Genomic DNA, 23,911 nt, shown 5'->3' on the forward strand with positions numbered 1-23,911 from the left:
AGGAGTCTTCTTGACTTGAGACCCACTGTAACACGTGGCTGCTTCTCCCTCTAGAATTACCTCCCATCTAAATGTATGTATGGATAGTTTTTTGAATGTAATCTCCATTATTAGAACAGAAACTCTTAGGGGTGCCACAATAGATAGAGCTCCAGCTCTGGAGTCAAGAACTGAGTTCAAATGCAGCCTTAGACACTTAATATTTGCTTAGCTGTAGGCAAGTCACTTCACCTCATTGCCTTGAAAAACCTCCTCCCCACCAACAAAAGAATAGGAACTCCTTCAGGCCAGACACCATATTTTTTCTTTTCTTTGTATCCCTAGTAGGTGCTAAACTGATACCTATTGATTGTTGACTGATTTCTGTAATCTTCTTTTGTTGTAGTTTTCTATACCTAGTTTCATTTGAAGTCAATTCATTAGTGCTATATGTTTGCATTTAAATAATTTCCATTTTCATTATGCTATATTTGTTTTTCTTTGTGGTTTCAGAATTTGATTCTTCAAGAATTCAGGACATCTTCTGGGTCAAAATGTTTCCATAGATAGTGCTACAATGACAAAAATAATCCTTTCTCTGAACCCCCTGACATCTGTTCTCCCCAAATTTAAGACTACTCCAAGCTTTCCTCATGTCTGTGAAACATTTAAAGACGGAATGGTCACTTCCCACCCAAGTCCACATTTCTCTCCCAGCAACCAATACCTCCTTGTTGACAAAAATCTGATCTAGATTATGTTCCCTTCATTGAGACTTCTATCTTTTGAATAGAATTATTTAAGGCGAGAGAAGGAATTATTAACCCTTCTGCTTTTGACCAATGAGAATTCCACATGATGTCCAGAGCATTGATATCTCCTATTATTACTATATGGTGTACATATGCCAGACTCTCAGGTTGCCAGACTCATGATGCACTTAGTAAAGGGTTTTTGTTTGAATGTGATGAATATCTTAAACTCCTCATCTATTTCTTCTTTCTGTTCTTGTAGTCAGTCTGTAGTATATTCTAAATAATAATAATGATATGACTCTGTTTCTATCTTTACTGATCTTCATCCTAAAGCTCTCATTATGTTTCCACCAACCCTCATTTCTGAATTTCCTCCTTGAGTATAACATCTTAAAATGCAATTTTCTTTTGATTATCTCCAACCTTTAACCTATTCTGTGCCTGTTAAGTAAGATATACCCTTTCAGAGATGTTTTCCAGTTTCATTATCATTCCACCAAGTTGTTTATTTTAGGTTTTTGCAAGGCAAATGGGGTTAAGTGGCTTGCCCAAGGCCACACAGCTAGGTAATGATTAAGCTTCTGAGACCAGATTTGAACCCAGGTACTCCTGACTCCAGGGCTGGTGCTTTATCCACTGCACCACCTAGCCACCCCTCATTCCACTAAGTTTTAAGCAAATAAATAAGCATTTATTAAACACCTATGATATACTAAGTACTATGCTAAGTTCTGGGAAAATAAAGAAGAGCAAAAAATAAATAAAACCTTCCCTGTTCTTAAGGAGCTCACAGTCTAATGAGAGAGATTGCTGATATTCACTCAAAGAGTTAAATACAAATAGGATATATAGAAGATGAATTGTTGATAAGCCACAAGGGGAAGCATTTTGGAGGACCTATTAAATCAAATGTGAATTATTGAATTAGGTTCTCTTTCACCTTGCTTATTACTGATACTTAGAGGCAATATGATTTATTACTATTCTCATTTTCATTTCCTGTGAATTTCTGGGTGCCTCTGATTTTCCTCTTTGTACATTATGGCTACTCTAACTTGCTACATATGTAATGAGATAATGGAATTGTTTGAATCAAACTGACTCCATTTTGTAAAATTGATTCCAAATTGAGAGTTAAATTTCATTTTTCCTGTAAATTCTCCCTGCTTGCTAATCAGAGCTCGATTGACATGCTGGATCACATCCCGGAAAGTCCACCTGCTCATTCTCCCCTTCTCCCAATTCCCAAAACTCCCCAAGCCCCCTCTTAATTCAGTAAATTCCTAGTCTTTCTTCCAATTAAAAATCAGATTACCTAATCTTTTATCTTAGTTGATATCTTGTTAGCTATTCACTTTAAAAAAAATCTATGTTCCCTTGTATTTGAGGTCTAAGTGCCAAGCTAAGGAGGCCTGATCTCAATTTGTTATACAATTGGCATGTGTTGGTTAATAAATTGATATGCTTGAAAGTCTGAAACTTTGTTTCCTTGGTCATTTCAGATTTCACAATTTTTGGCCAAGCCAGCCAAGGTGAGTAAGGATGCCAAATGGAAGCCTTTTAAAAAACTCTCATGAACTCTCTGGACATTTCTCCAAGGGACTTCTTCAAAGAAGACTACCTCTAGAAGTCAAACTTACCTTATTTCTTTCTGAGCTAAGGTAATCAATCCCCCCACACACACACTTTGTTGGGGCTAGAAAACTCCTGTAAGGGAAATTTTTTAGAGGTTAAAGTAAGTTAAGGTAGGTAAAGTAAGTTTTCTCAATTTAGGAGATGTCCTTCAGTGAAATAAGCTAGGGTAAGCCTCTACATTGGTGGGGAAGCTCCTTTGTGGAAATTATAGACTGAGAGTAGCATCCCAATGGAAACCATCCCCTTTCCACCCAGAAAAATTCTTTTTTTATATTATGAGCAAGGGAAGAACATGGTAGCAAAAACTGACATTAAAAAATTCAGATTGTTTTAAAATGTATAAATGTTCAAATGAACCCAAAATTTGACCTGAAGAAGGAATTCTTAATTACAACAATTTAAAGGACTTGGGAATATTGAATTTTTAATAGGAGATAAAGAGCTTAGCAAGTATGTATTTATCTAATTATTCAGTTTCTGTTTCTTTGCAGAATGCTCAGAAAAAATCTTGTCTTGGATTGTGTTTGATGTTGCTTATAGATTCTGCTACCTTGGAACAGTTCTAAGGAGAAAATGAAACCAGTCATAAAAACTACAGCCAAAAAGTTAAGAAAGATTATTTAGAAAGAGTGATGAAATTTCTGATATTGATGTCAAACTCTCTGTCCCAGTAAGCAGGGCTAATTTCCATTTAAGGCTTTCAACAGGAGATTATGATAAAAAGGGAAAAAACCCTTCAAGATAGTTTCTCTCTATCGTTTCAGCCCTAGTCAGTTTGGGGTTACAGAAATTAAAGCTAGGTAATCAAATAAAGAAAAGTTTTTTCCTCCTTTGTAGAAATTTATGGCATTATAAATAATTGGAATTGAAATTTATAACTTTCAGTAATTACCATAAATTACCAAATTATTGGAGTTGCTAAAACCATCTTCATAAATTTTGAAGATTTTCTGATGAAGTTTAATAATCTCTCTCTCCTTTATGGTGGGAAAGAATTGGAGTTGGGAAAGAGGTCTGAGATGGGTTGATTCCATTTCCTTTCTCTTTGTCCTATCTGATAAACACTTACAAGAAGTTTAACAAATGGTGATATCTATTAGTGAGTTATGGGATATAGTCAGAATTTGTTAAAGAAAAATAAGACTTTGAAGGTTAATATTATTTCCAACAAGGCAAGCACCAGAGTTGGTGCTCTATCCACTGTGCCACCTAGCTGCCCCAAAAGTTAATATTACATGGATTTGTCACCCTTCTCCTGGAGACTGAGAGATGTTTTTGTGAAATAAAGGAAAGCAGTTTTACTGATTAGAGAAAAAAGGGGGAAAGGGGGATGAGTCTGCTGTAAGCAATATAAATTTAATCTGCTGACTAACCTTTTCTTAATCATAAAAAGAAAAACACTTGTTCAGATCAGGAAGCAACTTAAAAATAAATGAAATTTAATTAAGGTCTAGAAAGAGAGATTTATAATGAAGAGGAACCTAGAAGGAGAGACCACCTAACTCAACCTCCAGCATTGTAGGACCGACCACCTCTCCAACACTCAATCTTGTCTGGGTCCATACCTTATTATGAATAATATAGACATTCATAAGGATAGGAAGTGGCAGGATGAGAGGATCAAGAAATTTCAAAACCTTTTATAACAGAATTAAATATGTAAGTGATTAGAGGCAAGGTCACTAAAGAACATGAGAAAGAAACCATATATTTATAATCCCCCCACAACATCAAAAGGTAACAGTATTACAATTAATTGGAGTTATTTAAAAATTTTTGTGCTAAATTACAGAGAAATAAATACAAATGAAGATGAGCTATTTGAATAATTTGTGATATGATAAAAATAATGGTACTCTGTTCCTGAAAGACTATTCTAAGGTTATTTCAATTTTTTGAAACCTTTAAAACTACAAAACAAGGGAATGGAAATTTAAGGCTGCTATTTAGTGTCTCTCCCTAACTTTCTCTAGAATTGACACTGAAGAACCTCAGGGAAAGATGGGAGGATGGGGCTATGTTAAACCCCCAAAAGGAATTGATTTTTTGCTTTCAGAGTGATTTAAAAGGAAATTTTTAAAAAGTTATGACAAGGTGAAAGTGGTACGATGAACCTTTGAAAATCAGCTTTATGTTGATTCTGGGCTCTAAATTTTAAAGCATTGTTAGTTAATAGCCCTGGAAAATTGAGATCTTGGTTTTGTGGGTGGAGTTTCAGATTTGATTTGGCTGAGATTTGTCCTGCAAATTATAATATGATGAAATGTGTGCTATTAACTGTGTCATCAAATAAAAGAAAAGCTGGAAAAATGAACGAATGAGGGAAAACTGAATTACACTCTGTTCTCAGAAACATATTAGCTGTGTTACCTTAAGCACATAATTTTTCCTTTGTTTGTCTCTGCTTCCTGATTTGTAAAGGGGATAGGATTAGCACAGACTTTTATTTGAATATTCTTTAAGGAAGGAACATTTTTGAGGCAAATTGATAATGGTAGATTCTTGGATTCAAGGATTTTAAGATCTTTGAATCTGAGCTCTATTGTTACTAAGTGAGTTTTGAGTCAACTATTATGTATTCATCATACACATAATTTTAATTTTAAGTGAAGAATAAATAAAATGTAACTATTAGGGAAACATAAGAAAACTATTGATATTTAAGGACTAAGCTGTGATTAGTGAAAATTTTCTATTTGGGTAAAACTCTTGGGATTATAATTTGATATTATTTTGAGATTTTGATTGGTTTGATGGTTGACTGCATTGTCATGAAACCAAGGAGAAAATGGCATGTGCCAATCTGAGAATTGCTACAGGTAGATGAAAAAAGTTTAGGAGATGAACTTGGCATGGACTAAAATAGAATTCTCTTGATTCATTTTCTTCATGGTACTTATTTCCTTCTGAAAAGAAAATGAAACTGATCTAATGAAGTTTTTCTCCTGTTTTGATAGGCTAGATGAGAAAATTAAGATGCATCCTGTATAATTTTCTATTTGGTCTTATTTACAATCCATTGATTTTGTCCTGTAATTGCTTAAATTATTTTTTTAATTCTGAACCTAGTTCAGACTGGACTGTGATGGGTTACTTTTAAAATTCTAGAATCCTTGTCTAAAGACTTAATTTATTTCAAACCATATGTGAGAAAGCAAGGGAGTTTGGTCTAGATATCTTTACCAAGCTATCCTTCAAAGATGCCTAGTTTACTGTTCAAAAGTATGGGCTGCTGTATTGTACTTGGACTCAAACAATGAGCACTTCTTAATCTCATGAAAGGAGGATCTTTGCTAGCTCCCATTACTAAACTTCTAAGTAATGATGTTGTTCTTTGTGCCTCATTTGCAACCAGTTGTCATTTACACTGTTCTGTTCTTTATTTGGTACTTTCCAAAACCTATTTAAAAAAAGACAATTGTTCATCTGCTGAAGTCTTTGACATTAAGGGAGACAATCCATCGATCCATTCATTTGTTTATGGGTAGCATATCCTTGCTAATGAATGTCACCTTCCTCCCTGATCTGCCTCAGTTTACACTTTTGCTAAAATTCAATGACAAAAACAGGACAATCCTTGCCCTTGATGAGATAGTTTTGCCAATGTTATAACTATGTCTCTCCTTTTCACTTTCATTGCAAATTTCATCTCTTCCTTTCATGCCTTTACACAGACACATGTCCCCTGTGTCTGTAAAGCAATCCTTATGTCTTACAGAATTCTTTTTTTTTTACTTTTTGCAAGGCCATGTAGTTAAGTGACTTGCCCAAGGTCACACAGCTAGGTAATTATTAAGTGTCTCAGGCTGGATTTGAATTCAGGACCTCCTAACTCCAGGGCTGGTGCTCTATCCACTGCACCACCTAGCTGCCCCCTCATTGCAAATTTCTATGAGCATCTATAAATTGTAGAAGTTTTGTTGCTAAAATGTTGTCTATCAATTAATACTGAGTTCAAACAAAAATACAGGGATAATATCCCACAAAGGTGTGGGAAATTAGAAATAGATAAAGTGATAAAATAAAGATGTAATATAAAAGTTTTCTAATTAAATGAAATTGTAAATTGTGAGAAAGAAATCCTAAGAATTATGATATAAACATGAACAAGTGGTTGCCTTCCAAAGATTTCTAATGAGAAATTCAGACTTTGAGTATGTTTTAGAAATATGTTCTCAAAGTTGGCTTAAACATTTTTACATATAAAATTGCTTTGATAATTGTAAAGAAAGTGAAGTTATTTTCCCATTTTAAAGTATAGGTGATAATTTTAAAATTCAGAAGGGATTATTTTACAAGTTCAATCCTAGTGAACATTTTTGTAAATATTCCAAATCAGGTGCAGGATTTGGGTAAACAAAGAAACAGTAGGTGGTATATAAAAATCAAAATTCATTGCCTTTTTAGGTAAATTATGGCTTCTTAATTTGATGTTCTTCTTACAACTCTTGTTATTAATAGGATCAGAACCATAAGGCTTGAGTTGGTTTTTATCACATTTACCAGTTATTGAAAAAAATCAAATTTAAGGGATTGCACTAAAATTGTATCAAGTCTTGATCCTGGCAGAGTTTAGCAGAATTATCTAGGAATTTCTGTAAGTGACTAGAAACCAGAGAAGCAGAGATATGTGACCCTGAGCAAATCACGTCACTCCTGTATGCTTCCATTAACTTCATCTATAAAATGGGATAAAATGAGAGTACCTACTTCCTAGGGATATTGTGAGGATCAAGTAAGAAACTAATTGTAATGCATTTAGCATGGTCTTTGCCACATAGTAGACACTATATAAATGATAACTATCATGGTGATGAGGTTAAATGAAAATTTAGGTGTGTAATCAAAGTTGTTTCAGGTGTCCAGTTAGGAAAATTCATAACGTTGAGGTAGAGGTTTTGCTCCCTGCTTTAATTTACATTTAAAAAACTTTATCTATACCCTAGATTGCCAAGCATTGACCTTTCTGGTTTTGAGGCATAATTCAGGTTCCAAGAAATTCTAGGGTGAAAGAGCAGCATAATTTATTATCATATCTATTGACAAACATATGGAAATTTTTTTTAAAAAAGGGCAGACTTGTTTATGGTGTTTCACTTGAAAAAGTAGGGTAAAACAAATGGCATAAGTCCAAGGTTTTCACTCTGAGATTCCTGTATATCAAAATATTTTGGAGATACCCAGTTTCCAGAGCTAAGGTTCAGCATGCAGGCTGCTTGTTATGCCCTGAATTTGGCATAACAATAATCCTTTGCCCTCTGGAATGATCTCACCCTCTAGCAACTGGCCTTATTTGGACCAACATAGGGTGTTCACTGAGGAATTTAACCCTCTCCTTTCCCCAGGTCCATCCATCATATGTTCACAATCTGTTCTTTGCAGGGGTGACCATAACCCCTTCTCCCAAGACTTGAGACAATGACTCTTCCGATGGAACCCAAGAATATCAGTATTGTCTTAAGAAATGCCAATCATGCGAATTATCTCAAAATCTAAGATTGATCATATCATGGTCCACTATGTACATAAAACCTCCTTGTGGTCTAGCATGGTGAACTCTTTTTTCTTAGGGAGGTGCTTTTTGCCTCACTGAAGCTAATTAAACTTCTTTTTCTATCCTGACTCTCCTGTCTCTAGACTGCAGTTTCAGCTTCAGGCATCTAGAGATCCTGTTAACATGTGGGAATAATAAAACCTTCCTCTTCTCACTCCCTTCTCTACCTTTTTTTCTTCTATTACCAAGAGCTGCCCACTCTTTCTTGCCAGCTTTTGGTTTTCCTCCCTTTATTCTGCTATTACAACCTCAAAATCTCTCCAGTTCTGGACATAGGTCAAGGTGTGACCCTCACCTAATCAGAATCTTTTCCTGTGTAATGTCCCTTTAGCTCATCCAAAGACTTTCAAGGACTTTCTACATTTAGCCTATAATCTCTGAATGACTGATTGAAAGATATTCTCCCCTGACATCTGTGTTAGGACTAAGTGGGGTAGGATGATTTAACAATATTTCCTAAATTTAGAGCTGGAAGGAACCTGAGGAAACCATTTCATCTAACTCCCCCCCCCCACCTTGATTTTACATGTAAACTGAGACTCAATGAGTCATCCAGGAACTATGGAACAGAAATCTAATTTTGCAAGCTATTATTCAATAGGAGTCCAACTTCCTGGTCCTGGATATCAACTTCTCTGAATGTAGCATGACGTCACATTAGTTTTTTGGGTTTTGTGTGTTTTTTTTAATCTACTATGTTGTAGTCATTGATCTTTATCAGGTTTAAGATCCACAAACACCTTCATATCTTTTGCAAATAAATTATTGACTAGCTATTTCTCCCCTGTCTTGTACAGGTGAAGTTCATTTTTTCTAGTCCAGCTAATACCAAATGGGAATTCCCATTATAACCTACCTAGCAAATAGGCATTTATCTTGCAACAGCTCATTCTACTTTTGGATAACTCTCATTATTTTGGAGCTTGGGGGCTGGCAAGACAAAATTGGTTTCTTTTCAACTTTCACCCACCACACCTGGGGTAAAACAGAATGAGTTTAATCACTTTTCCTAACATCTCCAGTTCTTTCAACAGGATCAAATGAATTAATATTTGAAAAAAACTTAGAATAGTAGGTACTACATAAATTTTCATTTCATGTCACCCTTCATTTTCCATAAAAATGATCTGAAACAAGCTAAGGCAGCAGATATACCTCTATGCCATTCATTCCAGGTTCCAAGAAATGAATTCTTCCTTCTAGTCTTTCTCATTTCCTCTGATATTCCTTCTGTGGATACAACATAGCATTGTGCCTGAAATCATGATTCAAAAAGGATACAGGCTAGGAAGAAGCCCAGGAAACACTTCTGGAAGAAAAACAATTAACATGCAGGGATCACATGTTTACTGGTATCAATAGAGTGTTGTGGGAGGAAGTGCCTTGAACTCGGGGTCAGATGATGTGAATACCGTCAGAACTTTGCTACTTACTGTGTGACTTTATTTTTCTTTTTATTTATTTTTAGAAAGATTTTGTTTATTTTGGGTTTTACAATTTTTCCCCCATTCTTGCTTCCCTCCCCGCCCCACTTCCCACGGAAGGCATTCTGTTAGTCTTTACATTGTTTCCATGGTACACATTGATCTCAGGTGAATGTGATGAGAAAGAAATCATATCCTTAAGGAAGAAAAATAAAGTACAAGAGATTTTAAAATTACATAATAAGATAATTTTCCCCCCTAAATTGAAGGTAATAGTCTTTGGTCTTTTTTCAAACTCCACAATTCTTTCTGTATACAGATGGTATTCTCCATTGCAGACAGCTCCAAATTGTCCCTGGTTGTTTCACTGATGGAATGAGCGAATCCATCAAGGTTGATCATCACCCCCATGTTGCTGTTAGGGTGTACAGTGTATTTCTGGTTCTGCTCATCTCACTCAGCATCAGTTCATACATCCTCCCAGGCTTCCCTGAATTCCCATTCCTCCTGGCTTCTAATAGAACAATAGTGTTCCATGACATACATATACCACAGTTTATTAAGCCATTATCCAGTTGAAGGACATACAAGGACATACATTCCATCTCTTTGCCACCACAAAAAGAGCTGCTATGAATATTTTTGTACAAGTGATGTTTTTACACTTTTTCATCATCTCTTCAGGGTATAGACCCAGTAGTGGTATTGCTGGATCAAAGGGTATGCACATTTTTGTTGCCCTTTGGGCATAATTCCAAATTGCTCTCCAGAAAGGTTGGATGGGTTCATAGCTCCACCAATAATGTATTAGTGTCCCAGGTGTCCCACATCCCTTCTGGTCATATTGGCCAGTCTGAGAGGTGTGAGGTAGTAGCTCAGAAATGCTTTAATTTGCATTTCTCTAATAAGCAGTGATTTAGAGCAATTGTTCATATGACTATCGATCACTTTGATTTCCTCATCTGTAAATTTCCTTTGCATATCCTTTGACCATTTGTCAATTGGGGAATGGCTTGGTTTTTTTTAAAATTTGACTCAGTTCTCTGTGTATTTTAGAAATGAATCCTTTGTCAGAAATACTAGTTGTAAACTTTGTTTCCCAATTTACTACATTTCTTTTGATCTTGATTACAGTGGTTTTGGTCTGTGCAAAAGATTTTTGATTTAATATAATCAAAATTATCTGGTTTGTTTTTAATGATGTTCTCTATCTCTTCCTTGGTCATAAAATGTTTCCCTTTCCATAGATCTGACAGGTATACTACTCCTTGATCTTCTAGTTTGCTTAGAATGTTGTTTTTTTATGTCTAAATCCTGTATCCATTTGGATCTTATCTTGGTGTAGGGTGTGAGATGTTGGTCTAATCCAAGTTTCTTCCATACTAGCTTCCAATTTTCCACTGTGTGACTTTCACTGGCAAGTCACCTCATCTCTCTGGGGCTCAGTTTCCTCATCTGAAAAATGGGAATAAAAATGCCAGCCCCATCTTCTTCACATGTTGTAAGGAGAAAATCCTAAAGTGCCGTGATCAACTTTTGATAAATACATTTTTAAGAAGGGAATTCCGTGTGTGAACTATATATTAAAATTAACATCTTTCTTTCTGATGGTCATCGGCTTCTGATGGTTTGTATCTGTTATAGGTAACTAAACTGATTTAAGATGGAGCTCCCACAATGCATTTCCATTAAGTTTTTCCTAAGATGTATTTGTGTTCCTGTAACACTACATATATTTCTAAGTTTATTATGAGAAAAAAGGGGGGAAAGCCTGTTTGCAGCAATTTCTGTGACAAAGCTGTCAAATTTCTGATATGCAAGAAAAGAAACTGTTTCATACAAGAACATGAACCATTCTCCAGTAGATCAATGATCAAAGAATACCAACAGATGGTTCTCCAAAAAAGAAGGGTAGGCTATCAATATATATGTGAACTGATGCCTCAAAGCAAAGATGTGAAACATACCATATCATATTGTATGAACAACACTCCCAAATAGGTCCAAAATCAGATTAAAATGTTATTGGGAAATATTTTTAAAGTAATAAAAACACAGATAATTTTAATAAGTGATTTTTGTAAGTCAACATGGTCAGTGGAGATCCTTACATATAGTTAAATGATCTCTATTTCTATCTCAGTTTGATACCATTGCTCCAATTGATAGTGACTTGTCAAAAAATATTTATTGTCTCTACTATATGTTACGCATACTAAGCACTATAGATACCAAAATAAGGGGTAGAGGGCTAAAAGGCTGCTCCTGCCCTTAATTCTAAGGAAATATTAAGAAGGGTACAATTTAAGGCAATAGGGTCAGGTAGGCAACGCAGTGGATAGAGCACTGGTCCTGGAGTCAGAAGTCCTGAGTTCAAATCTGATCTGACATTTAATAATTACCTAGATGTGTGACCTTGGGCAAGTCATTTAACCCAATTGCCTTGCAAAAATAAAAAAAAATAATGCTAAGGTTCTGACTCATAGCTCTCTAACTGACAAAGCTGACTGAACAGGAAAATGATGGAGGGGTAGTGGAAGGTAAGATAGAGCAATGAATTGTTTGATAAAGCTAACCAGTCTAGTCCAACATTCTGGAAAGTGCTTTAAAACATTACAAAAAGAGTCACCAAACTGTGTCAATGTTACCATTACTTGATCTATTTTCCCCAAAATATAAAAAGCAGGGAAGGGATCCAAATGTCCAAAATTATGCTTTGTCATAACAAAGAACTGCAAATACAATGGATATACATCAATTGATGAGTCGTTGAACCAAATTGAGGTATATGTACAATTTACATTATTACACCACAAGAAATGATGATTCTGAGACTTGTATGAACTAATGCAGAAGGAACTGAGAAAGAACAATTTATACAAGGGGATATGATGGCATTGAAAAGGAATACAACTGTGAAAGTTTTGATCAATTCCCTGACCATAGAACTACAGAAAACTAATGATAAAGCATATTTTCCATTATTTGGCAGAGAGAAAAACTTATAGACATGACTAAAAGTGACTTTGTTTGATTATATTTATGTGTTACCAGAAAGAATTTTAGTGGAAGAGGAGGAAAGGAGAGAAGGATGGGAAGAGGTGGAAGTGATAGTGATGCCAAAAGAAAAAGAAATGACAATAAAACATTTTAAAAATACTTAGATGATAACAGAAATTCAGAAAGGAAAACCAATTAGTAGAGTATTGTGAGACCCTTTGCATTAAATTTAATATTTATCTAAAAAAACAAGCTGAATATAATATGATCCATGATTTATTGCCTTTTTCAAGTTCATAATAATTTATTAAAAACAAAACAATATATAAACATAAGCTATTATCCTTACAGTTGAGAAATTATATCTCATTAGCTGTTTGAGGGGAGGGGGACTGACATATGATGGTTTTCATAGAAAGAACATTGACCTCCACATCAAGAACAAACTGGTTTTGAATTCCATTTCCAATATTTGTTTGTTGTCTAATCATGGGCAAGCCGTGATTGGCATTATCTATATATCTTGGTATTATCTATAAAGTGGGAACAATAATAATTAATAGTGATAATAATGATTATACTTCTGGCTCAGAGCTACTTTGAAGCTCATTTGAGTAACCTCAGAACTTCTTGGTGTAGTCAGAACCAGACTAAAATATAATTGCAATATGTTTGACAGCATGAATAAAAATGCAACACTACATAGAAATGTCTAATTTGTGGTTTTCTAAGCCAGCTTGTGTTTTACAGAGATTCTATTTCAGTTTGTTACCACTAATATGTTTTGGGTTAATGGGGAAGCTCCAATCAATTTGATGAACTTATAGGATAGGATGGTGAGTCTTTGTATGGAGCTTTTGAAAGCATTGCCTTATGGATGAATGGGCGTTCTTTTTTTTTTTTAGGTTTTTGCAAGGCAGATGGGGTTAAGTGGCTTGCCCAAGGCCACACAGCTAGGTAATTATTAAGTGTCTGAGACCAGATTTGAACCCTGGTTACTCCTGACTCCAGGGCTGGTGTTTTATCCACTGATGAATAGGCATTCTTATGGATGAAAAAAGTTAATGACTGGGGGCTATGCTCAGTATGAAGAGCTGAAGCCTCCATTCTCCATTAAAGCATTCAATGATGGAAGATGCTCTTGAGATAAATTGGTTTGCGCAGACTATTAGGAGGATAGACACGTCTGTGGAGAGAGGTTACCCTTCATAATGGGGCAAGTAAGTGGCCAATGGGGGCATGAAGTGGTGGTCTGAAATCAAGAAGATTCATCTTCATGTGTTAAAATTTGATCTCAGATCCTTACTACTACTGTCTCTACTCGAGTCACTTCACCCCATTTACCTTAGTTTCCTCATCTATAAAATGAACTTGAGAAGGAAATGGCAAACTCAAAGATATTTATAAAAGTATATAAAAATACATTATTTTTGCAAAAAAAATCCCCAGAAGAGTCAGACATAACTAAATTGCCTGAACAACAACATCCTTCATAATAGCCTACCTTTAAAATAGTCTTTATCAATAACCTAGTATTCCTTGCATTTTTCCTTTAGCTTTTCTACTAGAGATCCTGAGAGTATCCCAGTTGGGTAGAGGGGTGAAGGGGAAATGGACTTACTCTACTTTCCAAAAACACATTTCACATACTTCAGATCCCTATCTTACACATTGTGAAGCTAAGATCATAGCAGTTAACAGACTTGTCCTCAGACAAGATGGGAACCTGCTGTTTGTGATGCCCAGTCCAACTTTTATATGAGCAGAAACCTGAAGACCTCAAGAGAAGAGAAACTCCCTCCCTCCTAAGAAAGTCCATTCCACTCCTGAAAAGCTCTCTTTATAAGCATTTCTTTCTTATTTCAAGTCTAAGTCTATCTTTCCACAGTTTATTTCTCATACTTCTGGTTTTGTCTTCTGGGTCTAAATCTAATCCCTTTTCAATATGACAGATATTCAAATACTTTAAGATAACTAGCATATTCTATCAAATCTTCTCTTTACTTGGTTGAAAATCTTCAACTATTTTCTTTTCCCTCCTTATCTTTCCCCACTTTTCTCAACTTACTTAAACATTTCAACTCTTTCCTAAACTGTGGCATCCAGGACTAAACAACCAAGGCAGAGAATATTGGGATCATCACCTCCTTATTCCTGGAAGGTTTGCCTCAAGTTAAGTGGAAAGTTAGGATTATCTTCTCCAATGTCACAGAGCTTCTCTTGTTTTGATTCTTGTGATTCCATCAAAGCATTCTTCTATTAAATTCCCCTCCATATCAATAACAACCACAAGGAATCACATTTACATTTTTCTTTGGTGTCTACAAAGTTTGTTCTTCACAAGAACTTGACAAAGTAGGTGATGCAGGTGTTACAATTCCCATTTTACAGATGAGGAAATTAAAACTCAGAGAGATTGGTGACTTGCCCATGGTAATATACTTAGAATCTGAACTTAGACCTTCTGAATCCAAGTCAAGCTGTCCTGGCTACATGCTGGTTCCCATTGATCTTATTGTCTAACTTCTTTATTCTGAGACAGAGGAGAAAACACATAAAAGTCACAAAAGACAGAATGATTTTCTACATGAGCAAGTAAACACAAACGACACCTTTACAGTAATATTTCTAATGACTAAGAAAACTGTACAGAATCACTTACCATTGTACTTAATGAAGGATGACTTCCACAGTACAGATGTGTCCAAAGAATCCAGTCCAGTGGAGAGTTGAGCCAATAATGTATGGTATAATGGGAGAGACACAGTAGTAATGAGATCAGAAGTAATCTAAAACTTATTAGGAAATATAAACCATGCTTGGGCAGCCACAGGAGACCTGTGGTCAATCCACTAAGTGACTAGAGTAGAAAGGACAAGAGTCCTTGATTGTTGCATAAATCTTACAAGCTATTATCTTTATGAGAAAAATGTAATGTTCTCTCCTTCCCTTGAGGCTCTTCCCAGGGTGCCCTGACTCAGAGAGAATGTCTCAATTCTTTGTTCTCAGAGGTGTTATATATGCTATCATTTCAGTCCACTGAATGAGGTCAAATCAAAAGACAATCTTGAATATTAGTGCCTTTCTTCTGTTGCTCATCTTCGAATTACCCTGGATAAATAGAGAGATGGACAGAGATGGAGATATATGTGTCTATGCATGTGTCTATATATACATGGATAGTGTGCATGTATATATTCACACAATATTGTTATCAACACTAATAACAATGTTTTGTTGTTCTTCAGTAATTTTCCAATCATGTCAGATTCTTTTTGACTCCATTTGGGGTTTCCTTGGCAAAGACATTGCAATGGTCTGCCACTTTCCTATCCAGTTCATTTTACAGTTGGGAAACCTGAGGCAAATAAGGCCAAGTAACTTGCCAGGGTCACAAAATCAGCAAGTATATGAGACTAGACTTGAATGAGGAAAATTGACTTCAATATAATTGGTATTTAAATATATATATTTAAATATATGTAATATATTTAAATATATATTTCTATATGACATGGAATATATAAATATACATGTCATATACACTTATAAATAGAAATATAGTCCAATTATATGTAATTATATGCATATAATTATACAGAAATATAATTGATTTAGAACTGGTTTCCTCTGTAATTGGTCCTCTGGAGTCTATGTTCTCAAAAGCATGATTCTGAGAAAGGGTCTATAGATTTTACAAGATAAAAAAAGGGGTCCAATGACAAAAAAGTGAAAAACCCTTCATTGAAGCAACCCCTCAAGGGCTTGTGTTGCTCCTGACTTGACTACTTATATTTCTGCTTCTGTTCTCTCTAGTCCTTCCTTCTGGCCCTTTGACTCAATGACCCCTAAGGCCCTTTCTTGTTTTAGATAGATGATCCTGTGATCCCAGGACCTCTTTTAGAGCCCCCTGAAAAGACTCCAGGGGAAGGTTGGCTACTTTTGCATTTGTCAGTCTCGCTTGGGGGTGAGACCCTGTAACTCAAAGGCATCATTACTTATCTTGGGCTCAAATGCTAATCTGGAAGTGAAGGAGCATTGCAAAGCATTACAATATTAAATAAACCAAATTGGGGAGATACCAAATCTAATGTTGGAGATCTTGGAAAAGCTCGATGTATAGCCAGACAAATTATAGCAATAAGAATGCAGAAAAAGATAAAGAGAAATTAAAACTGTGGATGCCACCCTTCCTAGTCAAAGGCAGTTCTGTCATCTAATGGAGAAACCTAGTAAGAATTATAACATTTTCACATACAGTGATTTGAAAGATTTTGACAACATTTTGCTTCTGATGAATGATTTCTTCCCTGAAATAATGAATAAGGATGACATCTACTCAGGACAGAGAAGTCACTATGCTAATGGGAATTTTCATAAGTTGGCATAAAGCAAATTACAGATGTGAAATTTTGAAAATAAGTAATCAAAGGTGGCTTGGTGGCATAGTGGATAGAGAACTAAGTAAGTAAAGCAAAACTTGTATTCAAATTATACTTCAGGCACTTCCTAACAGCGCAACGTTGGACAGATCAATTAACTAATTTTCCTCATTTGATTAACTTCTAACTTTATTCAGTAATGACTTTTGAAATTCCCTCACAAATGACTATCCAGTTTCCTAATGAACATTTCTGATTTGGAACTCATGATTTCCTTAGTCTATAAAAGTCTTGGTAGGTATTCTACTCAGCTCAACACCACACTGTGTGGAGACTGGGACAACTGGGCTTCCATCAACTGTCATACTGCTCCCTGATTGACTTGAAAATTGACCTTGGAATAAAGATAAAATATGGTTGAAGCAAGGTCTTTATGTCCCAGCCTTCTTGTGCAGCTCTGCAGGAACAGATTTCTGATTTATATGTAGCATTCTGTCTAATACAAACCTCACTGGTTTCCCTCCTTCTACTTGTACCTGGACAATATCAAGAACCTCCTAGCTATTCCCCTTACCTTCAGTTTCTATCTCCTCCAATCCATCTTCACCAGTAGATTAATCCTAGAACTCATCTTTCATGACGTGCTCAATACGCTTCTATAACTTGCATTTGAAGTCGAAGCATGAAATCCAACCACCTCTGCCTTTTTTTCCTGGACCCTGCAGAATCGAACTCTACTCTATCCTTTCTCTAATTTATTTACCTCTAATCCCCAACATTTGCTCTCCCACCTAGTCAGACTGATTTCTTCTCTGGGTCTAAACTAGAACCTAGTCAGATCCACTTTTGCAAGCCACTGCCTTGTTCCTCTTGCATGGAATGCTACCCTTTCTCTTCTCATTCTACTAAATTCATTAACCAATCTTAGAGGCCTGATTTAAATCCTTCTTCCTCTGTCAATCTGTCTTTGACTACACGACACCATCTTTCACTGAGCTCCCTTCCTCATGAACATCTCTAGAATTTGCATTCTTTCCCATAAAGCTATTATAATTATTTACTCAGTTGTAAATATGATAGACATTGTCAATGGTCTTTCTGAAATCCAGATGCAGTGGAGTTTTCTGCAATATTTTCTCAAACCTACCAGGATGGGAATACTGGGAAATAATGACAATGTATTAAATCTTGATCTGTGACCCTTCACTGAGGCCAGATCTCAGGTGCGTTCCAACCATGCACAGATGGATGTCATGATTATTCTTGTTTCTCTGCCTAGCAGGGCAGGTGGGGCCAGGAAGATCTGGGACCAAGTTGCACTTCTAAGATATCCTGTCTCTAACCTCCTGGTCCTTTAGGCACCTTACTAAGACTATAGGTAGCAGGAGTTTCCTTATCTGAAGGCTCCCTATAGCAATGAAATCATCCCTTGTTTTCCATCTTATGAGGAAGGTTCAATGATTAACTCCATTTAGGGTTGGGGAAACCGAGAAAAAGTTTTAATGACTTGCTCAGGGTCATAAATCATTTGTCTGAAGCCAAATTTTAACTCAAATCCTCTAGACTTAGCACTTCACTCATGTACCACTAATGGCCTCATAAGCAGATGTAACCTAAAATGAGGGGAAAAAATGAGACAGTGCCTTCCCTTAGGCCTCTCATATTCTACTAAGGAATACAGGATACATACAAAATGGATACATCCATAAAATACAAAGGAAATTATGAAACGCTTCTGGAAGAAAGGGATACTTGAAAGGAGGGATGGATTTCCAGAAACTGAGGTGAGAAGGGAGATCATTTCATGTATTTGTAGGGGACAAGAGCCTCATGCAAAGCCTTGAATGCAGGAGATTGCAGACTGTACTCAGGGAATCTTTTCTTTAGATCTAAAGGTGAATTGATTTAAAGAAGTTCAGATACATTCCTAATTTGTTGAAGGACATATCATAGAGGATGATCACGTTCCCACAAAACTTCCTTTCATGGCACTGTCAGAGTCAGAATTCTGGACCACCTTGGACCATCTCTCTGATTCAATGTGGTGATTATTATATTTTCATATTCTTGCAGTTATAGGACAGGGTTATTGAAGTAGGGTAGAGATCTCATCCAACATACATCTAATAATTTATACTGCACCAATTTTTCCAATAATCTTCTCTCTGATTATACCAAAAAACCAGTAACAATAGATCCTAGGAAGAGAGAGGCTGGAAAGTAATAGCATTCATCTTTGATGGGAAATGAAGATATGTTACAGCCTCAATAGAGCTGCTTGGCTTATTTCCTCATATATTCCCTGTAGAGAAGGATGTACTGGCCAAGAGGCAGGTTTAAGATTCAGGAAGGTCAGGGTTTGAGTCCTACCTCTTATGTATCCAACTGTCTGTCTTCTACTCACCTTTCTATGTCTAAAAGTGGCAGAGGAGTCACCTATCTGCCTTGGTAGATAGTTGACTTTCTTTGGACTCCCTGCTGCCCATTAAATCACAGATAGATTATTTTTTAAATCTTAATTGTAAACTGTCAGTTGCTTCCATGCTGCCACATCCAAAGTCTGTTGTCATAGTGCTCCTCTCCTGGGTACTGCCTTCTACTCAACCATATCCTCTCCCCATTTGACTGCACTCATAGACAGAGAATACTCTTGTCAACATCATTTCCCCTTCATTTTCCCCACTTTTCTCCAAAGCCTCTTCCCCATACAAATTAATTTGTCTCAGGTACAAGAATTCAGAGTATTGAATCTGGCTTAACAAATCATGGCTTATGAATTGAACAGAACATCATTTCCCCTTCATTTTTCCCACTTTTCTCCAAAGCCTCTACCCCATACAAATTAATTTGTCCCAGCTACAAGAATTCAGAGTATTGAATTTGGCTTAACAAATAATGGCTTATGAATTGAACAGAACATTATTGTCCTTTAAGAAATGGTAAATATGAAGAAATCAGAGAAACATGGAAAGACCTGAATGAACTGATGCAGAGTTTTAAAAAAAGCAGGTTCAAAAAAATGTGGAAAATTAGTATAGTGATGTAAATGAAAAGAAAAAAATCTCAAAGTCTTTTGGACTCAGATGAAATGCAATGATCAATTCCGATTGCACAGGATAGAAGACAAAATGTATATATTAGTAATAAAAATAGCATTAAGATACCATTATTCAATTTAGTATATGTAGTAATAATAGCTAACATTTATATTGCATCGCCCTGCTCTAGGTGCCTTACAATTAACATAACATACAATTATTATGTCACAACCACCCTGGGAAGTAGGTGCTTTTATTTCCATTTTACAATGCACGATGAAAGTGAGAAAAGCATTTGCAAGAAGGGACTTGCCCAAGGCCAAACAGTATTTGGCTTCTCTTATTAGTAAAGTGTGACAGTGTATAGTGGTATATAGTGATATAGTGGACATTTGGAGTCAGTATAACAAAGGCTTGAACCAAGTCTCAGGTACTACTAGCCTAGGGGTTCTTGCAAAGGCCTGAGATTTCTTATCTGTAAATTGAGAGTGCTAGACTTAATGACATCTTAGTTTCTTTTTTAGTTCTAATTCTATGATCCTGGGCTTATTTGAGACCTAATTGTTTCATTGTGTTGGTTTATTTTGCTTGACTATTTTCTATAATAATGTTTTTTTCCCAATATTCTCTCCTTTGATCCTTATAACAATTCTGAGAGTCTATCATTGTCCCTATTTTATAGATGAGAAAATGGGTTAAGAGAGTTGCTCAGGGTCACAAAATTAGTATCTGAGACTAGGTTGTATTTAAGACTTCCTGATTCCATATCAGTGTTTTATTTACTGTGTTCCATTGGACATTTTGTTATTACAAAGGATAAGTCTATTGTCGGAAAATGGGACTGTTTATTGGGGCAGTGACTGGAATCTAATGGGGAGGGCAGCTATAAAATTAAAAAAAAAACACAAAAACTCAGTCATTTTCCCTTTTTACCTACCTTTAATCTGTTTTCTTTTTCTTTTTTAAAATAGATTACTATGCTAGCCCTTGTCCTTGCTTTGGCTGTCTTTGTGACATTTTGTGATGCGAGTTGTATAAATATTCCCTTGGAGCTCTATATAGACGAAGAACCAACTGGTAAATATTTATTTAAAACTATTTCCTGTCTGTAGTGACAGGAGGATTTGTTTAGCAAGAAATCTGTAAGGGTCAAGCTAAGAATATATCTGTGTCCTTTGGTGCCAAGACCCATGGGATGGGAGTAGAGGACAAAAGGTGGGATAAATAGATTTAATCTAAAGATGTGTCTGAGATGGAGAAAATAGGCAACTGTCTTGTAAGTCCTTCTCACATTTTCTCCCTTCTATCATATAATTATGAGGTTATGTGCTTTTTTTTGCATCATTTGTTATATTTCCAAGGAGCAATGGTTAGAGAGCTAGGATTAACGGTCAGGAAGACATAGATTTAAAACCCATTTCTGACACAACTAGCTTTGTGAAACTGGACAATGCAATAACCTTCTCTATGCTCCAAGTTCTTAACTATTTAGTCACTCAATTCAACAAGCATCTATTAAACATCGGCTGTGTGCAAAAAGTGGCAGCTAAAAAGACAAAATTAATTGTGGAAAGAAAATTAAGATGAAAGAAAAAAACTTAAAAAATGATCCTGCCTCCATGGAGCTTTCAACCTCCTATTCATCTCCTAACAAATATCTTCCAATATTGCATATTGGCTATTTCCAATTGTCTCAATAAAGACTCAGGGTTTGACTTAAGGACTGGTTTTGAGTGAATGGGTTACGAAACACTGGAGATTGTTCAGGGAAATTGTAGAACCTCTTATGGAGATCTTTAAGAGTGACCCAGACTTTTCATTGTTAGGACAATCTACTGTGGTACTATTCAAAGTGACCTAAGGACTTGGGAAAATCTTTTCTAGAGGCATCAAATGCAAATTAACAGATTTGCCATCTGTTCTGTCCTAGGTTGCAAGGATGAGAAAGGTCAGTTTTATCCCTTTGAAACTAAATGGACATCTAACTGTCAGACTTGTGAATGTAACCCAAGAGTCGGAATAATGTGCTGTAACATGTAAGTTCAAGGCTAGTTCAAATAGACAAATGCAAAATAATAGAATCTCTGAGCTGGAAGGGACCTCAGAGATAATGGAGTAGTATTGATCTGGGAACCAGAAACCCCTACTCAATAAGTGGGGGACCTTTTTTTCCTGCCAAGGGTCATTTGGATATTTATAACATCATTCACAGGCCTTACAAAATTATCAACTTAAAAATGTTTGATCAAACATTTAGTTAATTCACTTCTTAAAAACTCATCAATGAATTGAATTTTGTATCCTACCTGTAGTTGTCATGGCAGTGCCAGACCAAATGATTTTCATGGGCCTTATATGACCTGTTGGCTATATGTTCCCTACCTCTGGCCTACAGCGTAGGCGGTTACTTCTGTTTCTGGAGAGTTCTTGCACTTAGTTAAAAACAGATTCTTCTCAGCCTCCATCCCTCATTCTCAGTTTGGCCTCTTAGGCCAAACAAGTTGAGTAAGTCTATTCCTTCTTCCCTGAAACAGAATTTTCTCTTCTGCATGTTATAATTCCTATATAGACCCTTTAATAGTCCTGATTTTCATCTTCACCATTTTTGTTATTCTGGGAATATGATGATCACTTTCCTTCCTAAGGGATTATTTTCTTATCTGTACATGATGTGATCCAATCAGGAAAGAGGAGAAATAAGACTTAAATCTCTCCAGTGGATACACTGCATGAAGTTTGGGGCTTCTTGTTGGAAAAACCTGAATTCAAATCCTTCCTCAGACACATACAAGTTGTCTTTGTGACATTGAAGCGAATCCTTTGACTTTTGTGAACCTCTTCTTCATTTAAAAAGAGCTTTTTGACATTTGATATTGATGACTTCTTCTTTGTTTATTTTTTGGGTTTTTGAGAGTTTTTAAAAATTTTGCATTGATGACTTCTAATGTCTCTTCCAGTTTGAAATCTAGGACCCAAAATACTTTTTCTTTTCCATATCAGCTCATAATCTGATTATCTGTGTGATCCTAGGCAAGTCACTTGACAAGTCTCAGCCTTAGTTTTCTCCTCTACTTAAAAGAAAGACGCATGTGGATTTGGTGACATCTAATGTTGAGTCCCATTTGAAATCTAGGTCATGCTATTTTTTCTATTTAAATTCAAAATCTGAAACTTATTATCTCTGTCACTCAGGGCTTTTGTGCAAGTTAACTAGCACCTAGAACCTAATGATGTATTCTTGGTCTATTCTTGTGAGGAGATTGAGATGTTTCATTAGGTAGCTGGGGAGGATAAGAGCTTCATGACAAGAGGCTGTCTGGAATAAGGGTAAAAGTCATAATAAATTATTCATTTGCCCCCAAAGACCACTCTAATCTTTGCTCAATTTTTTTTTCCATCAATAGGATAATGAAGCCTCTGGGTTATGACAAAGTCAATTGCAAGGAAGTTTTCAACAAAGAAAAGTGTGAAATGACTGTTGTAAAGAAACGTAAACCCTCTGAAACCTGTAAAGTCATGATGTATTTGGGTTAAAAACTTCACTTCCTCCTCCCAATGTTGCTGTCAAAGTCACTGCATCCCAATGTAACTTGTCCATGCTTGAAGTAATGACCCTCTCTTTAGAATTCAGAGCAGCAAGGGGCCAGGAACCATGTGGGCATTACCTCGAATTTTCATTCTATCCAAAGCATTGTCTCATCTCAGACACACTAATTCAAACCAGCCACTTCTGTGTTTTCTGAGATTCTCTAGAGATCTAGGTTTGCCCATACCTCCTGTAACTGCTGTCTGATGAATGCTCAAAGAAATATATGTCCTATAGCATGAAATGGCTTTGTTCTTTTCCTTTTAAATAATTAATGTATAAACTACAGGGTCTTTCTTGGGCTCAAACAGTACATGTTTTCTTACTTCTACTCACCTCTCAAATCTATGTTTGAGAATCCTGGAAGAATCAAAATTACAAATAACCCAAGAATACTGGGAAGATGCCTAACAGGTATAAGGTGATATATATAGAAATGATGACTTTCAGTTACTTTTTCTGTTACACTTCTAGGGTTATGTAAAGGATTGTAGTTTCTTTTGTTTCTGAACCCCTATTCCATGTCTCCTCTCATATCAATCAACTAGTAAGGCTAGC

General features: G+C 35.9%; 1 protein-coding gene across 1 annotated transcript; it reads left to right on the forward strand.

Moving 5' to 3' along the window:
* The first annotated feature begins 2,287 nt into the window (after positions 1-2,287).
* On the forward strand, positions 2,288-23,597 carry LOC141520762 (beta-microseminoprotein-like). Its single transcript, XM_074232573.1, has 4 exons — positions 2,288-2,395; positions 20,739-20,844; positions 21,698-21,803; positions 23,172-23,597. Exons 2-4 carry the CDS (start codon positions 20,745-20,747, stop codon positions 23,299-23,301), a joined length of 336 nt encoding a protein of 111 aa, XP_074088674.1. The 5' UTR covers positions 2,288-2,395; positions 20,739-20,744; the 3' UTR covers positions 23,302-23,597.
* The last annotated feature ends 314 nt before the right edge of the window (positions 23,598-23,911 follow it).

This window comes from Macrotis lagotis, chromosome 4, assembly GCF_037893015.1.
Source record: "Macrotis lagotis isolate mMagLag1 chromosome 4, bilby.v1.9.chrom.fasta, whole genome shotgun sequence".
In the NCBI taxonomy this organism is placed as follows: Eukaryota; Metazoa; Chordata; class Mammalia; order Peramelemorphia; family Peramelidae; genus Macrotis; species Macrotis lagotis.